The sequence below is a fragment of the Scleropages formosus genome, chromosome 24, assembly GCF_900964775.1.
Source record: "Scleropages formosus chromosome 24, fSclFor1.1, whole genome shotgun sequence".
NCBI lineage: Eukaryota > Metazoa > Chordata > Actinopteri > Osteoglossiformes > Osteoglossidae > Scleropages > Scleropages formosus.
In genome coordinates this window covers 1126964-1147991 of record NC_041829.1, presented here as the reverse complement: position 1 = coordinate 1147991, position 21028 = coordinate 1126964, and the positions used below count along the sequence as shown (strand labels likewise).

The 21028-nt window shown below is 46.0% G+C and overlaps 1 protein-coding gene across 6 annotated transcripts in view; it reads left to right on the top strand.

The window, feature by feature from the left end:
• The window catches only part of grip1 (glutamate receptor interacting protein 1), a 253835-nt gene that overhangs the window by 104263 nt on the left and 128544 nt on the right, over positions 1–21028 (top strand). For 5 of the 6 annotated variants that reach the window (XM_018755974.2, XM_018755971.2, XM_018755970.2 and 2 more), the window contains exon 1: positions 3314–3485. The exons of the other annotated variant lie outside the window; for it this stretch is intronic. In XM_018755974.2, the coding sequence (XP_018611490.1) occupies positions 3353–3485 (133 nt within the window). In that variant the 5' untranslated portion in view covers positions 3314–3352. Of the gene's footprint in view, positions 1–3313; positions 3486–21028 lie in introns of those variants that run through there. 6 annotated transcript variants of the gene reach the window in all.

The following is a 21028-nucleotide window of genomic DNA, read 5'->3' as shown; positions in this document are numbered from 1 at the left end:
TGTCCGTCCATCCATCCACCCATCTATCCATCCATCCATCCACCCATCTATCCATCCATCCATCCATCCATCCAGTGTTAATCAGTTTTTGGTAACTGCTAGAGAGTATTGCAGTGGTCTAGACTGATCATGAGAAACACACACACACACTAAATGCATATAGTGTAGTAGTGCATACATCTACTATATAGGGACATGAACACATAGCACTTGGTGAATGAGTTCACCTAAGACAGCTTGTTGCCAAGGAAGGTGGGGGAGGGTACCTGCACAGGCAGACCACCCACCAGGAGGAAGGCACATAAACAGGAGAAGCAGAATAGTTCTGTGCCCCAACGCCAGTGTTATGAGGTCACAGCTCTACCTGCTCAGCGCCTGCATTTCATACCCTTTCACCATGAGCGACGGCTCGCTGTTACCGTGATCCGCTGAATAAATGATCTGCATAAACACCTGTTCTTTTCTTCTGCACACAAACCAGAACTTCGTCTTTGTGTTTTCATCTCTCTCATCCCTGGCGCATTGTTTTTCCGTGCGGAGAAGGAAGAAAAACATCCTTGATGTGGATTTCCATTTTTTGTGCAAGCACTTGTTTTTGTGTGGCAGACAGAGCCCTCCGTGCATTCAGCAAGGCCTTTGAGATGCACTGTGGCTGGAGGTGGGCGACATGGTGGCACAGCGAGTAGCACTGTTGTCTCACAGCACCTGGGTGGTGCAAGAGGACGTGAGTTCGATCTCAGTCTACGTGGAGTTTGCATATTCTCCCCATGTTTGTGTGGGTTCCCTTCGGGTGCTCTGGTTTCCTCCCACAGTCCGAAGACATGCTGCTGATGTTCCCTCATAGTGTGTGAGTGATGCACAGAGAGAGTGTGTTCCACTGATGTATGGAGGAGTGACCCTTTGTAAGTATTGTATCTAGCAGTGTAAGTCACCGCGGTGAATAAGGTGTGTGGGCTGATAACACTACATAAAGTTCATTGGAAGTCGCTTTGGAGAAAAGCATCTGCTAAATAAATGTAGATGAGATCATAGAGGATGGCCCAGGACTCACTCACACATGGGCTGCAGAGGTGGAGTGAAAGTAGACCTTGGGAGAGGGGAACCCCTGGGGCTGGGAGCTTGCCCTTGGCGAGAGGACGGAGACATGGCACCCAGGTGACAAGGCCACTTCTGCATTCTCTGTGCTCGCCTGAGCTTGTACGTTCCTCTCCTGCCGCACACTCCACAATAACCCCACTTTGTACATTCCTCACCCGTTACTCACACACTCTGTTATCGCTGCCGTTCATACATTCATTACCCCTCCATTTGTACAGTGGGCCCATAAATTTTACTACAGCAATTCATGGTAAGTACCTGCTACCCCTCAAGGGCCCTAAAGCAGGAGGTGGGATTCAAACCTGTGTCTTTCAAGGAGAGTCTGGGAGCGCTAACCACTGAAAAACCATGTGCTCCAGGTGTATTTCCTTAGGAGAAGAATCATGATCAGAGTAGAAGTCCTGTTGAGAATGGATGTGGGGTGGCTCTGAGAGCATTGCTCTCCATCTTCTTCCATCAGTCTCCTGCTCATCTCCCCAAAAAGGACAGTTTTGCTGCTGCCTGTTGTGGGACTATCTGTCCAGCTTGTGGGGGATGTCCCATTGTTCCTCTGCTCTCCCTAACAGTCACCCTGGTGTGGCCCCGAAGGTCAGTTGCCGGTACCGGTATGTACACCAGTGCACTGCGGAGATCAGAAAAACATGGGTCACATGGAGACGCAATGATGTCTTTAAACCCAAAAAGGTATTTAATGTTACTGCCTGTATGCAGAACGGACTTGTTTGTACTCAGTTTCCCAGCTGAGCAACCACTAAGAGTCCAGGATGCTGTGTTACTCTCTCTGGATTATGGGTCATGAACATGTCTGCGCTCCACCCACTTTGGTATTTCTACTGCTTTGTGGAGTTCGTGGGAGACGGCTTTCTGTTCTTTACATGGAAACGTCACAGCCGCAGAGGGGTCGGGTTCGGGAAACAGGTGTGTTACTTCGGCTCCGTTCACAGACGCGGCCTTTGAGCTCGATTTACTGTGTTTACAGCGTTCCGTCAGCAGCTGGTTCCTTGAAAGACCGCAGTGCCGACATAACACCGCCTCCTTTATGATCCTCCGGTCAGACTGGCTAATCCAAGGGGGCACGGGTTTAATCGTCTTTGCGCGGCCGTGTGAGATGAGCAAGGAGTGCATCTTTTACAGAGCGCTCGCTTCCATCGCCCTTCGGGGGTCTTCCTGTCCACCGCTTATCTGAGACTCTGCATTTGAGCGAGGCTCCGAGGCGCGTTCTTCTCCCTTCTCACCTGAACACCTCTCTTCCAACGGCAGGAGCACCAAGCGCACAGCTGTGGGCCCGTAGTGCCGAGATTGGTGTTTGTTTTCTCCCCAGAGATGTGTGTGTACAGGAAGATGGAGGGGTTCTGTGGGCTGCTGGTGCTGATGATAGTGGTGATGGTGGTGTGGGTTTCAGGGTCCTCATCCAGCAGATGATTGAGGGGTGTAACGCCTAAGGAGAGGTGTCACCGGTGTCTTCTACTCCAGTTACCAGCTATTCTCACACCTTTGAGTTGTATTAGCAGGATGAACTATCTCCATGAGACTAATGCGCTGGTGCTGGGGATGGGGGTGGGGTCCCTGCACACATTGTGTCTTCTACCCCCCAGAGGCATGCAGCGTCATGTCTGCCAGGAGGCCTCTGGAATGCCTTGATGTGCGACCGCCCCTGCGTCCTCCCTGGAATGGGGATACAGTGTGTGAATGTGAAGGAGAGAGAGCCAGAGAGAGGGGGAGTGGATGGGGGAGTGCAGAGAGAGGGTGAGAGAAAGAAAGAGAGAGAGAGAGAGAGAGAGAGAGAGAGAGAGAGAGAGAGAGAGAGAGAGAGAGAGAGAGAGAGAGAGAGAGAGAGAGAGAGAGAGAGAGAGAGGAGGGAGGCACATGCTGCCGGTCGTTCGATCCTCACTGTGGGACTCCTCACAGAAGCTGTGAGCTCAGAAACCCAAAGACGGAGACGTGTTGCAGCTGGATTTTCATTCGGCGTTCCCCCCCTCTGGCCCCCACCCGCGGTGTTCTTCGGCCCTGGGGTGTCGCTAACAATGGGGGAGCGGCGCGGCGCGCTGGTGGTGCGGAGTGCGAACAACTGGGAGCTCCTGTCACAGAGGGCAGGTTAGAGGAGGCCACCCTCCTCCTCCTCCTGGTTGCACAGAGGATCCGGGGCGCTCGCTTCGAAGGGGCGCGTTGGCGCTCACACACGCACACGTGCGCATACACACCGAGGAGACGCTGCACTGCTAGGACTGTGGTGGATCGCACGCGGTGCCTGCCGATGGAGCGCTTCCTTGGCTTCGTCAGGCAGATCAGGAGGTCCAGGAGGCGCAAGGGCAAAAAGTACCGTCCCGAGGAAGACTACCACGAGGGCTACGAGGACGTGTATTACTATGCCTCGGAACACCTGCACAGTGAGTACGCGGCGTTTCGGTGCACGCCGCCCTGCGTTTTGTTGTTCGGGGACGAGCAGGGGAGGGGAGGGCAGGGCAAGCCCCTGTGTTCGGGGGGGGGGGTCTGAGGAATGTCATTTCCACACACTCTCTCCAGGCTCACCTTACACTGGGGCTTCACCTCGTGTCCCTGGAAGAGCGGCACTTGTTCACAAGTGCACTTTGGGTGCGCACCTTTCCTCAGAGATGCTTTCTGTCGTTCGCAGTTTATAAAACCGGGTCATTTTTACACCACTGCTGCATGCTAAAAACCTCGCTGAGGCTTCCCCAGCAGGAGGTGGGATTCAAACCCGGCTCCTTGAAATCCGGAGGCGGCAGCTCTAATCACCGCGCCCCCTGCTGCCCAGGCCTGCTGGCGGCCGTGGGCTTCGTTCTTATGTGTGTTTAATGAAACATGCATGACGACGTGTATGAAGGTGTTAAAGACGTGCGGAGAAGAGGTGCTGTGAAGCGCATGCTTGTGCCTGACTGGAGCAGCTTAATTTCTCACGTTGTCGCAGCGCGAACTCATGCTGCAAGTGAGAGCGGCCGGCGACTCCCTTCTGTGTCATTGTAGCGGAGCACCGTCTCCGCGTTGCCGCTTTCACAGCGGCAGCCACAACGCCGCTCTGCTCCGTTGCCATCGTAAATGTTTAATGCCGCAGCGGCCAAAGGGGCCCCGCCACGCTCCTTATTCGCAGGTCATTCGAGATGTGGCTGCAACGCTCTCGAGGAAGTGTCTCTGTCTCTCTCCCCAGTTAGAACTGCCCCGCGGGGCTCCGTCCTGCCCCTGCCTGGAGGGTCTTATGGGGAGTGGGTGATGGGCACAAGGCCTGAGCCTGGGGACGAGAAGCAGGAGGTCACGCCAAGTGGTCGCCACATATCTGGACATCAGCCTGGATGAAGCCCCACCCCTCCTGTGGGGGTCTATTGTTAATCTGCCCTTGATAAATCAGCAGGGCCGACACCCCTTCCCTTCTGAGAGACGCACTTTGCCTTCCGCCCTGTCGCTCTCCCACAGGGGTTGCAAGAGTCCAATGTCTTGTACTTCCCTGCAGGCCCATATGATATATCACTTGAGGTAAGAAGACTGCGCTGTAGTGCCCCATAGTGCACACAGAACCAAGTGGTGTCTGTTGAGCTCCTGCACTGAGGGGGTGGGGAGCCATTTGGAGACACCAGTTAGTGAGATAAAATATTATTCACGACTTATTTCCCTGCTGGGCAGCAGCAGTATTCATGTAGACATCACAGTTTTTATGTATTTTCAAGTAATACGCATGTGTGCACCTCTCCATTTACTAGGTGGATAATTAAAACTGGGTTTGGAGGTGATTTAGCTGTCATTTAACTAAAAAAAAAACTTTAACCTGCTGTTTCTACTCATAATATTCCATTCCATCTTTTTCCTCATGATCCATAGGAAACATTAGGTTTACGATTTTCTGGCAGTCATAACGATTGATTAACAATTGGCACAAAATGGTTAAAAAAAACTGCAAGGGCTCAGGGAAAACAAGGTAAAGAGTGGATGTTCGTGCACATAATGTATTTCGGCCACTTGCGTCGTGTTTGCGTGTTTGCACTGAGCGGTGGAGGAGACGGGCGTTTGGAAGGCGAGAAATGATTCGTAGGCAGGAAATGGAGAAGGTGCCGTTCCTTATGAACACATGAAAGGGGCCCTCTCGTTAATTAAAAGATTAGATTAGAAATGTTCCCCGCTGGGACAGAGCAGTCAAATGTCATTTCTTGTTTTGGACGAGAAGGGTCTCCCACCAACACCCCCTCACCCCCTCACCCCCCATCATGTGCTCATTGTTCGTGCAGAGCTCATGAATAATTCAGCACTTGGGTGTCGTGCACAATTCGGTAATTGCTGTCGTGTGCATTTTTCCCAAATCCCCACTTTGGCGGGACATCGCTGTGTAAAGTGACGAGTTCCTTTACTCTCGCAGCATCTCCATGTTTAACGTATCACCCTGGAGCGCTGGCGGAATTCACCTTACACGTATGTCTGACGCACCAGAAGGAACACGGTGCTGGTTTGTGGAAGAAGGTGCGGAGTGTAGTGCTGCAGCACTTTCTTTGGCCATCTACACACCTGGAGCACCGTGTAGGACGGCTCGCATGTGGCAGCCTGCTGGAAGTTCCTGGTAAAATGTGTTCGCCAGGGCTGTGGATTTGGTAAACAAACCCTTCGACTCGAATAACCCAACAATTGCTTCCGACTCCACAGCACTGCCCAAAAGGTGCACGTTATTTTGGGGTTGACTTATCTGGTGAATATAGGCCTAAACCTATATTACACCTCTAACTTTTGGGGGTCGACTTATACACCGGATCGACTTATACGTCAACATATTTGGTACATTTAGTCGGAGCTGGTACATTTTTACCGACTCTGACTCCAGTAACCCAGTAATGGCTTCTGACTCCATGACTCCTCGACTCCACGAGTCCAACTCCACGACTCCTCGACTCCACGAGTCCGACTCCACGACTCCGATTCCGACTCCACGACTCCTTGACTCCGACTCCACTACTCCTCAACTCCACAACTCCGACTCCACGACTCCTCGACTCCGACTCCACAGCACTGATGTTTGCCCACTTGTTTGGCTTCCTTGTCTTATGAGCTGAAACCTTTTTGCCTCTTCCAAGTGATGAAAGTCAACCAAGCTAAAATAAGGCATTATGTCTTGTGCCACTGATGAGAAGAGATTCCAGAGACATGTTGGAAGGCGGTACACATTTATCTCCTTCGGCGTTGCCGCACCAGGAGTGCCTGCATCCGTTCGTTCGGCCGACACTGTCCTCCACAGTGACTTTGGCAGCAGCCTCTAACCGCGACACCACCTGCTGTCCCCAGTCATTTCTGATCTTATCTCCTCTTCTTCCTAGAGGTGGAGGTCCTGTTACTGTGTGTCAGGGCTGCTTCTGAAGGGTCACCAGTGGTCAATGTAAGGTCTGCTGTTCTCTTCCACTTTTTGCTCACACACTGCACACGGCAGCATTCTTCAGATGGGTCTCCTGCTCCTCCGTCTGGCTCGCAGTGAGAGCGCCGGTTGCTTCTTTGTGATTCTTTTCTCGCTGTGGGACACATTGCACTGCTCCTTAACCTGAACTACTGACTCTACAATGTCTATAGGCTTCCAAGGACTCCCCAGTAATACAACCGGTACCTTTGTACTTTGTTCAGACACTACAATTTAGCTGCGTTGTCTTTTTTTTTTTTTGATCTGTTTCCTCACTTATTACGAACTCTATTACAGAAACCCTTCTACTTGCATAAATTCGACTTGGGTAAATCCGAATTTTCCTAAAAAGTTCCCGACATACACATATTTATGAACAACGCTTACACAAAACATCTGAAATACATTAAACGTAACCAGACAAGGCAGGAAGCTGCATCTTCCCAGTTCCCACGTGTTTTGAGCCGCGAACACATCTCCTCACATTAGTGTAGTGCTTTTTTCGCATATTTTTTTACCCTTTTCATTAGTCACAGTGCCTGGTGGTAAACCTGCACTTTATGGATTCACTTACTACTGAATCTCTGTCCACATTTAAAAAGGATCTTAAAACTCACTTCTTCTGGACTCACTTCGACTATGATCTACTAAGTTCATGTAACGTGTACATGTTCATTCACTATAACTTTGAGATCATGTCTGTTAAAAAATGGATAAATCTTCACACAACTACTCCTCTAATTAAATGTTCATATATAGTCTATCTAAACTATAAATAAAATATAAATATATATTTAATTTTAGCTAATCACGTGATGAATATTAGTTCATACGCTGGAAAGAAGGAAACTGTACTTAAGAATTACGAGTCTGAATCTAAGTGTCTGATAATGTGATGCACACACTGTATTTACTAACGTAAGGGGTTCAAGAACAGTCTATTTGCGTAAGTCGAGGGCTGTCTGTACTAATAATAACGATGGCATTTTTCAGTAAGGGCCACAGCGGTCCCTTCTTTAGGGACTCAGCGAAAATGTACTTGTCACATGGTAATCGGAAGACATAGAGAGTGATGCAGGGTTATCAGGGAGATAAAGAAAATGGAGGGAAAAGAAATGAAGAAACGAAAGTATCCCCCTAGGTCAAAACTGGACATTCCCTACGTAAGCCAAACATCAGTGTTTGTGTGTCTGATGTAAAAGCATCAAAAAAGAAATTAGGGTGGGGTGCCCGAAAATACCCCCCTCCCAAAATCCCCATCGCACATGGAAGAATTCCACCCCACCTAATTAGATGTGAACTTGTGTGTTTGATGGCATCCTGTGGCCACTGTACCACCGCAGGACGCACACGCTACCAAGGATATAAAACAAAGGCTGACATGTGGTCCTAAGCCAATCCCAGTGCTCCACCTTCCTGCTTGCAGTTCTGTCATCTCCAGTTAAGGTGCTGAACACACACTGTGCGCCCGCGTTGAGATTAGTCATCATTTATTGCTTCGTGGCTCAAGTGTGTGTGAGGTGATCCGCTGTGATAGGAACACAATCTGTGTGCACAACCTGTTTGGCCGGACACATGCTGAACCTGGGCTGCTGTTCCACGCTCTGCTGGTACCAACAGGGCTGGGCTCTGGACACACCTCTTACAGCGTTCCCCTCATACGCTGAGATTCACGCAGTTGTTTACTCGTGTATACAGTTTGCCCAAAGTCACTGGTGCCAGAGAAGGCATTCAAACCCGGATCCTTTGCGGTCTTCATAGGATAGTAGTATGAATGGTGGCGACCCGATTGCTGATCGATTTCTGAGAAACCTGACCGATATCGTGGCCCTGGTTCCTTCCCGCTGTTGGATTGCTGCATCAAGGAAATGAATGTTGAGCTGCACAGAAAACCTCATTGTTCTCTGCTGGGTTCCTCCACATGTGTCCTTTAAATCTCCCTTCAGGTAATAGTGTTTCCAGCCCCTGAGCTCCAACTGGCTCCTTATAGCAGAGCTGATCAGTTTCTCAGAGTAGAAAACTTGAGCATTTTATTTATTCATTTTTTTTAAACCAGTGAAATGAAGCACTTTTAACCATCCACCAGCACAACTTTGAAGAACTTGACATTTCATACCTGTCTATATTGTTTATTCTTTAAGCCGCTTCATATACCTGCTCTTGCTGCCCCTGCATTTCGCAGCAGCCTCCTTTTTTACATATGTGACATATTTTTGCTATATTTGACAAAAGAGTCATATGACACGCAGAAGAGACCAGTTCTGAAAGCTATAAATTGGAGAAAAATCCCTTGCCATACCCCACACAGTTCGTCCCGTACCCTCCTGTACTCGGCCATACGCTTTGACCAATCATATTACAGAAAGAACAAGCCCAAAAATGCACCAAAAATCACGAGAAGGGATCCCTGCTTATAGAAACAGAGGGGGAGTGCTGTTACTAAACGTAGTGGGAGGAAGAAGAGTAATATTGATGCATCTGACTGAGGTGCAAAGAGTTTCCTGGTTGAAGTGGCGGTTTTTGGTGCTTTGTGTCTCTAGGACACAACAGGAGAGCAGGACTAAGCACCAGAAAAGCAGTATGAGATGCCAGTTCTGTGTGACGCTGCACAAAACTGACTTGTTCACTGCAGTTCAATGTATTTTCCTATAAAATTCAGCCTGGACAAACCAGTTGACATTGGTCTGTCTTCTTTGAAGGCACAGCTCTTCATTGTGTGCAACTTGGGGAGAGCAGTCTATCAGCAGTGTACGAGCACTGTCCGAGCACTGTCCAAGCTGTCTATGTACACTGCTCACGTACACTGTATGAGCAGTCTATGTGCAGTGTGCGAGCAGTCTATGAGCAGTGTAGGAGCAGTGTATGTACACTGTACAGGCAGCCATAAGCGGTGTGTGAGCCATCTATGAGCAGTGTGTGTGTCATCTATGAACACTGTGTGAGCCGTTTATGAGCAGTGTAAGAGCAGCGTGCGAGCAGTGTACGAGCAGTGTACGAACACTGTATGAGCAGTGTATAAACAATGTGTGAGCTGTCTATGCGCAGTGTAAGAGCAGTGTGCAAGCCATCTATAAGTAATGTGCGAGCAGTCTATGAGCAGTGTACAAGCAGTGTATAAGCACTGTCCAAGCTGTCTAGGTACACTGCTCACGTACACTGTATGAGCAGTCTATGTGCAGTGTGCGAGCAGTCTATGAGCAGTTTGCAAGCAGTGTACGAGGAGCAGCAGTGCAGGGCGCCGTTTCCTGCTCACCTGCCTCTCGATTCAGGCCCTTAGCCCAGCAGTGGTCAGACGTGCGGAAGATAACAACAGGATTGCAGTGGCTTTCAGACTCTTTGTGTGCTTTACAGAGAGCCCCCACCGGTCTCTATGTAGGGAGAGCTTCTCGGTGAGATGCCCTGCCACCGCCAGCACGTATTATTTCAGCATCCAGGTGCTCAGTCAGGGCTGATGTCATCAGCAGAGCTGCACAGCAAAGTGTTTCTCCTTCCTTCACATCACCACACAGCTCCTCCAGCTTCCTTTACCCCTTTTATGAATTCCCATCCGTCTCTCCGCCTCCCCTTAACAACATGAATTTGCCACGCAATCAAGACACAAACAAGAGCCTCGTTATCGCCCTGCGTTTAACTGCCGCTGATGAGATGGACTCGAGTCCCCCGACTCCTCGGTCGGGACTCTCTGCATGTCGATAACGTTTTGTGGCGCTCTCGACAGTTCGGAGCCTGCGGATGGCACAATGCTGTGCCGTTGATGAGGTACTTCCTGTAGGACACATTATGAATGAATGAATGAGCTTTATTGCCACGTATGTTTACACATACAAGGAATTCGTCTTGGTGACAGAAACGTCCACAGCACAGACAGAATGACAGTGACAAGACACAGATAATAAAAGTAGAGTGGGCTAATAAAAGATAAAGAAAAATATAGAGTATAAAGTACACAATATAGAAAATAGACATTATATGTTTGTACAGCTATGTTATATACAATGCAAGGGAAAGTTAATAGGAGATATGATGTGAAAAATAAATATAAATAGCGTTGTTTATTGCACCAGTTTACTCCCTAGGGGGCATTTAGCTGTTCATGAGGTAGATGGCCTGAGGAAACAAACTTTTCCTGTGCCTGGCTGTCTTGGTGCTCAGTGCCCTGTAGCGCCGGCCAGACGGCAAAAGTTCAAAGAGGAAGTGGCCTGGGTGCAAAGGGTCTGGGATGATTTTGCCAGCCCTTTTTTTCACTCCAGACAAGTACAATTCTTGGAGAGTGGAGAGGGGGTGTGCCGATGATTCCTCCAGCCGTCCGGACTATCCGCTGTAATTTTCTGAGGTCTAATTTTGTAGCTGAGCAGAACCAGACAGTTATAGAGGTGCAGATGACAGACTGGATGACTGCAGAGTAGAATTGCATCAGTAGCTCCTGTGGCAGGTTGAACTTCCTTCCTTGTCACAGTGCTGTTCATGATGGTGAGTGGGGATAATGCTGAGGTGTTTCTCCTAAAGTCCACAATCATCTCCACTGTTTTGAGCATGTTCAGCTCCAGGTTGTTATGGCTGCACCAGACAGCCAGCTCTTGGACCTCCTGTCTGTAAGCAGACTCGTCACCATCCCGGATGAGGCCAATGAGCGTGGTGTCGTCTGCGAACTTCAGGAGTTTGACAGAGGGGTCTTTTGCGGTGCAGTCGTTGGTGTACAGGGAGAAGAGCAGTGGGGAGAGCACACATCCCTGGGGGGCGCCAGTACTGATCGTGCAAGTATTGGATGAGAATTTTCCCAGCCTCACTATCTGCTGCCTGTCTGTCTGTCAGGAAGTTGGTGGTCCACTGACAGATGGAGATGGGCACAGAGAGTTGGGTTAATTTGGACAGGAGGAGGTGTGGGATGATGGTGTTGAAGGCTGAGCTGAAGTCCACGAACAGGATTCTCGCATAAGTCCCTGGTTTGTCCAGATGTTGCAGGATGTTGCAGGATGTAGTGCTGTCCCATGTTGACTGCATCATCCACAGACCTGTTTGCTCGGTAAGCAAACTGCAGTGGGTCCAGTGATGTCCTTCAGGTAGGCCAACACCAGTCTTTCAAATGCCTTCATGACCACAGACGTTAGGGCAACAGGTCTGTAGTCGTTCAGTCCTGTGATTTTGGGTTTCTTCGGGATGGGGATGATGGTGGAGCGTTTGAAGCAGGAAGGGACTTCGCACAGCTCCAGTGATCTGTTGAAGATCTTTGTGAAGATAGGGGCTAGCTAGTCAGCACAGGTTTTTAGGCAGGCCGGTGAGACACCGTCTGGGCCTGGTGCTTTCTTTGTCTTCTTCTTCTTCTTTTCCGGAAGACCCGATGCACCTCTTCTTCACAGACCCAAAGTGTGTGGGGGGAGGGGGGGAGTGGGGTTGCTGGAGGTGTTAATGGAGAGAAAGTCAGAATGGGTGTGGGGTGTGAAACAGGGTTTCTCAAACCTGCAATAAAACTCATTCAGATCGTCGGCCAGTTGTGGGGATCTCCTTTCTTGATGTAACTGAGGTGGGGGCACGGGAACACAAAGAACTCAATTCAATCTCAGCTGAGAACAGCTTCGCAAGAGTTTATACTTGAATTTGTCATATGGACGGTACAGTGGATATTGAAAAAAGATTTGACTGTGACAGTGTAAACAATATGACCTTTAAGGAGAGAAGCATCCTGTCGCATGATACTCCAGGTGGAGTGTTTCGCCTCACATTCGGGCTCTCCAGGGCATTAGCTTTTAGTCCTTGAGGATATCTGAATGAAGAAAAATCATATTTAGTCCTTTGGCTGTTGGAACTTGCTGGCTCTCATACTGCTTGTAACTTAAAGGCTAACTAAGCATTAAGAGAATAACCACCTCAGGACTTTCCAATATCTTCTTTAATGGATATTTCTTCTCAAAGCGCACGCAAGCTCTGGAAACAGGACCAGAACTTCTGAAACGAGATGAAAAGGAGCTTTGAATTGTAGATTAGAGACAGGGTTGACCTGAGGGCTTCTTTTTAATGAGAACTGGAAGGAAAGAGTTTCTACTTCCTTCTTGAAACTTCCATAAGTGACACCAGCCAGTGAAGCACAAAGCAAGCAAACATACCTTCGCTGCAAGACTCTTGAAACTGCACACCTGCCTTAATTTCCCATCTCTGTGTTTTTGCATCGCATTCTTTCTCCTGGATAGTTGACATACCGTTGGTTTGTTCACAATCTTCTGCTGAGCACATTGGGCATCATCCAGTCAAGAATCAAGCAGGAAAGTCTTTGGCGTCCCATCAGTAGATTACACTGTCAATTACCTACTGACTCACAGGTTTATATACATTTATGGAAATATCTGTTCATTCGTCAGACACGTTTCTCTAAAGTACCGTACGTCTCAGGGCAATACAACAGTGCACTACACCAACGAGACACTGGGATGCAGACACATGATTCTTGAGTACAGTCTATTTGTACAGGCATACAAATCTACAAAGCAGGACACATTACAGCAGTAGCAGCATATACTTTAGCTTTTTAAAGCGTTGCAGGGGCTGAAAACCTTGGGATCAAGATGGGTAAAGAGGCCACACATCTTTAACCGTCACCCATGGGTTTGCCTGTTTACCTGAAACTGATTGATTAACTTGTTGGAAATCCAGGGGTTTCAAAGCAGGTTGATGTGATGATCAGCCGGATTGATTAACTTGTTGGAAATCCAGGGGTTTCAAAGCAGGTTGATGTGATGATCAGCCGGATCTCGAACTACTTCTGTTTATTTCAGAGTATCTGCTTGGAAATAGAAGTCTCTGCTTCGGAATCAGTAGTACCATTTAATATGATAAACATTAGTGAAGTGCTCCAACCATGAGCTGTCTGCAGTGCTACCAACACACACACCCACACACACATTTTCAGAACTGCTTGTCCCAGACAGGGTCACAGGGAACCAGAGCCTAACCCAGCAACTCAGGGCATAAGGCTGGAGGGGGAGGGGACACACCCAGGACGGGACGCCAGTCCGTCGCAAGGCACCCCAAGCGGGACTCGAACCCCAGACCCACCAAAGAGCAAGACTGTGGTCCAACCCACTGCGCCACCGCACCCCCTCCATGTGCTACCAACAAACATCACAAAGACCTTTAATAAACCAAGGAAAGGTTTTGTACAGGAAGTTTTATTCCAAAAGCTTAAGGGCTGCAAGGGACACTGCAGTTCAATGTCTTGAGCTGGCTTTAAGAACAGCATGAGAGCAGTTGCAATTTTCGGGCACCCGTTACCACTCCATCCCCGGCCCTGAGCCCTGGTGACAAGAAAGAAAGTGAGCAGGTATCAGGTGTACGGACATGGGGCACTACAAGACAACAACAGCACAGGGGTCTCTCCACGGGGCATCACATTGAGTATTCAGGTCGTTTTTATTTACATTCACCACTCCCACACCTTCTGAACATAATAGCCCATAATGCATTGCGGTTAAATATGCCTGCAAGTTAATGAGCTTAAATGATGTACTCAGTGTGCTCATCGGGAAACAAATCTACAAAGAAATATTGAAATGAGCCGGGAAGCATTACACGGATTCCTCTTCCATCCATTACACTGAATCATAACAGTACATTATCTTTGCTGGAGTCCACTGGCTCCTTCGGAGTACAAGTACAATAAACACGTAACTGGGAAGCCACGGCTTCCCTGAGCACATAAATCAGAGATTCGCTGTGTTAACAAATGGAATTGATGTGACAGCTCCCTTTGGCTGCAAGCGCGTATAAATTGCCTGTTCTGACCACAGGAATTGCTTAGGCCAGGGAGTCTGTTCTGGACATTGTGGACATTGCAATGTTATAACTGGAACACTTCCGAGGGTCACTTTTTCTCCGTTTGCTGTTTTCATCGCCAGGGTTTTAGTCACATTAAAGCGTCGCTTCTTTTTTCCCCTCATATTAATGAGTATCAAAATCTTCATTAGAAGAAATTGGATTTAAGAAGCATTTGGGTGGAATGTGGTTGTTAGCGCTGTGAAAATGGCTTTGAGTCTCACATGAGCTCTGTTTAGATGTCCTTATGGTTCATTTATCAGTCATTTCCTTTGTTTTCATCCCAGTTTGCATGCACCCTCTCTTTCTCTGAGGCTATTTACATTTATTCATTTACATTTATTTATTTAGCAGATGCTTTTCTCCAAAACGACGTACACCTCAGAGAAATACAATGTGTGCATTACATTAGGAGAAAGAGAGACATAGTTGCAGACATATGATTCTTAAGTAAACTTTGTTTCTTTCCACTTTATGCACTGATGTTCATCCCACAAGTAGGTGCATAAAACTCAGAATAGACAAATCCTGATCACCTTCCTACATTTTTTTTAACGTACAAAACACAGGAGTAGCGGCTGTGTAAAGGCTTATCTGGGCATGATCATAAAATTATGGTGCATGAACATTTACACCCTACATGAACTTGAGAGAGCATGGTCAAAGTGAGTCTGGGAGAGGTGATTTTTCAAACTCTTTTTAAATGTGGACTGAGAATCAGCAGTTCTGAGTGAGAGGGGAAGGTCATCCCACCACAACAGAGCCAGAAACAAGAGCCTCCATGCTTTACCTTTCGTGTGCGGGACCACCACGCGAGCAAAAGTAGATGAGCGAAGGGGATTGGCTGGGGCATAGTAGTTGATCAAGTCTTGTAAATTGCTGGGAGCAGTTCTATTGATGCATTTGTAGACAATAACCAGGGTCTTAAATTTGATCCGGTAAGCTATTGGAAGCGAATACAGAGAAACGAGTAGAGGAGATACATGGGAACGTTTTATTTTGTGGGAGGATTGCAGCTGTTTGTAACCCAGTGCTGCTGTGATGGGACGTGTCTTTTTTTTCAGTACTGTTGGGCAAAAAAGTAAAAGAAAAAAAAAAAAACTGTTAGAACCTGTTCTTTGCTGCGGCTCTTCTTCATATCTGATGCATGGAAACTGACTTTGGTCTCCACACAGGCCTGGTCCGGCAAGCAACAGCAAAGTGCCTCAGCAGCGTGGCTTCACGGTGGTGTTACATTTTGGCTATTCTGAGAATTGTTTGTCTGTATCTGTATCTCATCACCTGTTATTGCACCATTATTTCCTGAGTTGTGCATCAGTTTGGAGACTTGTAGGAACGAATGTAATGTAAATGGTGTATGAATAAACAGCTCTTCCTGGTGGGGGGGGGCAGTAGTGGGGTTATTTGAATTTAAGGAGAAAGCAGCCCTCCCTTTGGTGACCCCGTGTGGCTCGTGCACCTGCCTGGGCATTTTGAGTCCCCTGGCAGGAGTATCTGGGACACAGTATAAATAAGAAAAGTCAATGAAGAACCCTGCCTGGAGCTAAGTGAGAGTGTTTGGGTTCATCTGTGGCTCCTCAATTCTTTGTTCTACCCCACACATCACAAACAATGTATAGATATCCCTCAACTTATGCAAATAGACCATTCTTCAAGCCCTTAGGTAAGTCGAAAGTTACGTATATCAGTTTCCCCCTCCTCCCCTACCATTCAAAATAATAATAATATAAATTAAATAAAATATAAATATACAAAATGAATATATATACAAATAGAAATATACAAAGTAAAATATAAATTTTAATAATTTTTCCATCTCAGTTATTGCACCTTGATGTTTATTCGTTATTGTTGTCATGCTGTTCCCTTCGCGTGCTCCTCTACTACGTGCAGCATCCTTCACTATCATATATTTATAGTCAATACAGCTAAACCTAGTTCCCGTAGTATATACGATCATTTTTGTCTACCTTCATACTTCCTTTCGATTTAATCTCCAAATCGATTGCTGTACCCTTGGGCGACACTTTTTATTTTCTTTCACGGGGACGTTTAGCACCAGGGGCATTGTGAATAATGAAACAGGTAAAAAATGTGCGAAAGAAGCACTACGCTAACGAGAGGACATGTGTTCATGGCTCAAAACACGTGAAAACTGGGAAGAAGCAGCATCTTGCCTTGTTTGGTTACGCTTTTAAGCTTCGCACTTAACGTATTTCAAATGTTTTGCGTAAAATAAAAGCGCGAGCCATAAATAATGTGTACGTCGGGAATTCTGTTTTACGTAAATCCAGATTTACATCAGTCAAGTTTACATAAGTAGAGGGGTGTCTGTAATAATTAAAAATACAAGCATAACAGTAAGTTAAATTTATTTTTATAGAGCTCTCTTCTCATGCAGTGACACAGAGTGCTTTAACACAGGCATAAGGCAAGAAAAACAAATACATCAGATAAGAAACAAAGAAGACAGTTGACTAATGACTATCATAAAATATTACTTTTATAAAGCTATAAGTATGTCTACTGGCCACAGGAAAGGAACAAAAACTCCCAACTGAAAATCGAGGGAGAAAAAAAAACCTCTGGGGGTGCAGGGGCCCTCCTTGGCATTCTAGATTAAGTAACAGTTGTAAACCAGTTAACAAGTAATAATGATATTGTTGCTAAATGGTATCTTGAATCCCCAGCTCAACATGGTACGTCTCATCCATCATGGCAGTTGGTCATCATCCTCAGTCAGCATGGGATTTGTCTGTCACCACCAGCCAGCCTCCTCAGGTCTTATATAGTGAGGCAGTGTTCAACAAGAAGAAAGAACAGAGTTAGTAATTTGTAACTTAAACCAAGTCAATTTAATATGCATTTGTATAAAGTTGGTAAAAACAAACACAGGCAATTGGAATTACATTTCGAGGTGGAATCCCTGACTAAGCATGTAAGTCTTTAGTCAAGATTTGAAAACAGAAATGGATGGGGCATTTCTGACAGTAACTGGTAGACTATTCCACAGTTTAGGTGCTCCATGACTAAAGGTGCGACCTCTTACTGAGATCTTATTGATCACAGGTACTTTTATGTAACCTTCATCCAATGAACGAAGATATTGTCCTGGGATATAAGAATCAATAATCTCACAAAGGTAAGCTGGAGCAATGCCATGTACTGCCTTATAGGTCAAAACAAGGATTTTATAAATCAACTCTAAATGCGACCGTTAGCCAATGTAACAATTTAAGTACCAGTGTTACATGGTCGTACTTCCTAGTTCTAGTGACAATTCTCGCAGCAGCATTTTGTACCAACTGTAGCCTGGATACAGTTTGGTATGGACAATCCTCCAATAAAGCATTACAGTAGTCTAGCCTGCTGGAAAAAAAACATGAACCAGTTTCTCAGCATCCCGTCTACATAGGAATCGCCGTAATTTAGCTAGGTTTCTTAACTGAAGGAAGCACGATTTAGTCAAAGCATTTACATGAGATACAAATGACCTTCCCATCCAACAAGACACCCAAATCCTTGACACAATTTGTATGCTTGAAATTAATACCATTTGTTGTAAAGATCGGCGTGATTATGTCGAGAGCTTTGCCATTACCACCCACCACAAGTACCTCTGTTTCACTGGCATTTAGAGATTTTTAAAAAATTTTTATTCATCCATAATTTTATACTGGTAAAACAATTAGCTAATGACACTTCATGTGATGGGTCATCAGGCTTAAACAATATGTATAGCTGTGTGTCATAGGCATACAAATGGAAATTCACATTGTGTTTGCGAATAATGTCAACCAACGGTAACATATACAGTGAGAACAGTAATGGACCCGACACAGAGCCATGTGGCACACCATACTGAACCGTAGTTGAGATGGAGGGGGTGCAGTCATCAGGTTTCAGTATAAATTGTTCACGGTAGCTCTGCCTCATTACAGCACCTGGACTGTTGAGGCATGGGGTTAAAGCCAGCTTAGTCTGTCTGCAGTTTGCATGTTCTCCCTGTATTTACGAAGGTTTCCTCCCACAGTCCAAACATGTATAAGACAGGCGAGTGTAAATTGTATATTATTTACCATAAAAGTGCAGACAACAGCTGCCCGTCATCTCGGATCCGGACGTATTACATAAAGGTGGAAGATGATAGAAAGGCAGAACTTCACTGAAGGCTCAAAATTTGTAGATGTAGAAGACACAGGATCATCTTCCAGTATTTCTTAGGAGAGGTTGTCCAAGTAACCTTGCACATTCTATTGAGCTTTTGTAGGTCATCGTCTTCAAGGCATGATTCCTAGAGACGCTTTCTTATGTGGCACTAGTTCTCAGAATGGTCCTCCCAATGATTCAGACTGAGGAGTCTCCCAGAGATGTGATGTTTATCTAAATAAGCTATATAAGACATTCCTTAGCATAGTACAGCTGACAGCAGGAAGTACTGTATTCAAATTAGCGTGCCAACTGAGTGTCTGCATGCCTCAATGGGAGAGACATGAAGTCTGCAATGGTGATCCAGCGCTGCTTCATCCACTCTGCATTATTCACCAAGAATGGGCACTTGATCATCCGAGAACTCGACAGGGCAGGGAATCTCTGAGAAGCAAGGTTAATGTGAAGCGAACACAGGAGACCAGGAGCCGTATGCGTCATCTTCCTGATGGAAACTGTGTGCATATTTTATCGATTCTGTGTGGAGAGTGGCTGCGACCTGCAGAGTACAGTAATTACGGGGAAGGCTGCAGTCTGGCAGTGCTGAAAATGTGCCGCAGTTCTTCTTTTTCCTGTAACACAGGGTGGTCTGGTCCGAGCTCACAGATCACATCTGGAAGCCAGACGCCGGTGTGGAGGCAGTGTCCAGAGATGCCACCCGCCACCTGGGTACTGGGAGACTCATGCCAGGCTCAGGGAATGGTTTTCCTGAGATTTGTACTGACATGTGCTGCATGGCTGGTCCTCGATTTATGACCCATCCTATCAATAGTATTGTATTATTTTCGAGTCCCAAAATTTGACCGTAACTCCATCTGCTGTATGTACATGGGCTGGCTGCACTGCTGCGAGGCACCATGTGTCTTACTGACTCGTCAGCGTGTATATCAACGATTGTGTTTTATTTACAAAAACATTGGTTTATATACAATATGGTTAATCTGTGATTTTTTAAAATTTTTTAATAAACAACCATGGCAAACTAGTGAAAGTGAGTGTTCTGGTGGTGTACAAAAGAAAAACAAATTAAAACAGATTTAAATATTAAAGTGAAAATAATAGTGTAGTGTAGCGTGAAAATATGATACAGAATGATTATATATTAGTATTAGTTTGACATGAGTAATTTGTGAAGTTAGTGTAAAATGTAACATAGCCCTATTACAGTGTAGCATTCATGCATGTTAATTGTTTATATATCCTTATTGTTCATTTAATACAGTATAAGGGGATTTGAGACTTACAACAAACCCCCTCTACAGTGGAGGACTACCCATAAAGCATTTTGTGGGAACTTTCTTGTGAAAACTGGCTGTATGAGCTGAGTATGTGGCTGTTCTATTGTATTCCTACAATGGGGACAATGGGGATGTGGGAGTACAGCAGGAGCTTTTATGCCCTTTCAGACTCGGGTCTTAATGGCATTATTGTAATAATTATGAGAGTGGAACAAGTTAATTTGGCACTAATGATGAGGCTTGATTCTGTGAAAATTCAGCTGTCGATCCCTTTACCTGCTATGAATTGGGAACTGTGACGTTCTTAGCTGTTCATCTGACTTCAGTTGCCATGGGCAAAAGTGACTGAACTAAATTCATAACATCCAGGTGACTGTATAAAAAGATCCAGCTAAGAGGAACACCTCCTCATGATTCTGTTAGTGAAACTCTGTTTTCTACATAGTGTATTAATGGCACACAACTATTTATGAGCTCTCTAAGTAAATATTAATATTCCCTTAGGCTTTCATAGGAATAATTAATACAGCTTGCATGTAAACTGTCAAAGGATGTATTTGGCCTTCTTAATTGCTGATGCTGGGCTTCAAATCAATGTATTTTGTGATTTATGCTTGAATTAGAAAGGCACCTCTCTTTGGACAATACATTTTGTGTCCTTTTATCTGGTTGTGGGGAAAGACTTGAATGCAATCAAAGATTTGTCATATCTGGTTGTATAAATCAGTGCAGCAAAAGCATACTAATTGCCCAGGTGACACCATCAATGATGTGATGTCTTTATGTAGTGTTATATAATTAGGATTTCAAGGCCACCTATTAAGTTAGGAAAGCAGTCCAGATTAATAAGTGAGGAATGGAGAGTTGCAGATCTGTCATGGAACAATTAAACCAAGTGACTTACCAAGGGTCGCTCATGCTTTTTAATTATCTAATTTATTCTCTTGCACTTAACACCGATGACTGATATGTTTAAAGCCATTATATTATTATTGTTCAAGCTAATTAAAATGCAGCATAACCAGTTTTATACTAATGCATTAAAATGCATCTTCAGTAAAATTCCTGATGCAACAGGAAAGGTCGTTTCTCTTTGACTCAATAAACATAAATGCATGAAAGAAGTGCAGCCGGCTGGCCTGCTGTGGCTCCTCCCGCCTCCAGAGAGGAGAATGGTATTAATTTCAGCCAATCATCTCAATATGCTCTTGGGGCGAAAACATCATCGTTGGGGCTGTTGTAGTTTGAAGGTTTCCGAAGGTCCCAGAGGCTCCCAACACCTGCTGTAGTGCCCTGGCAT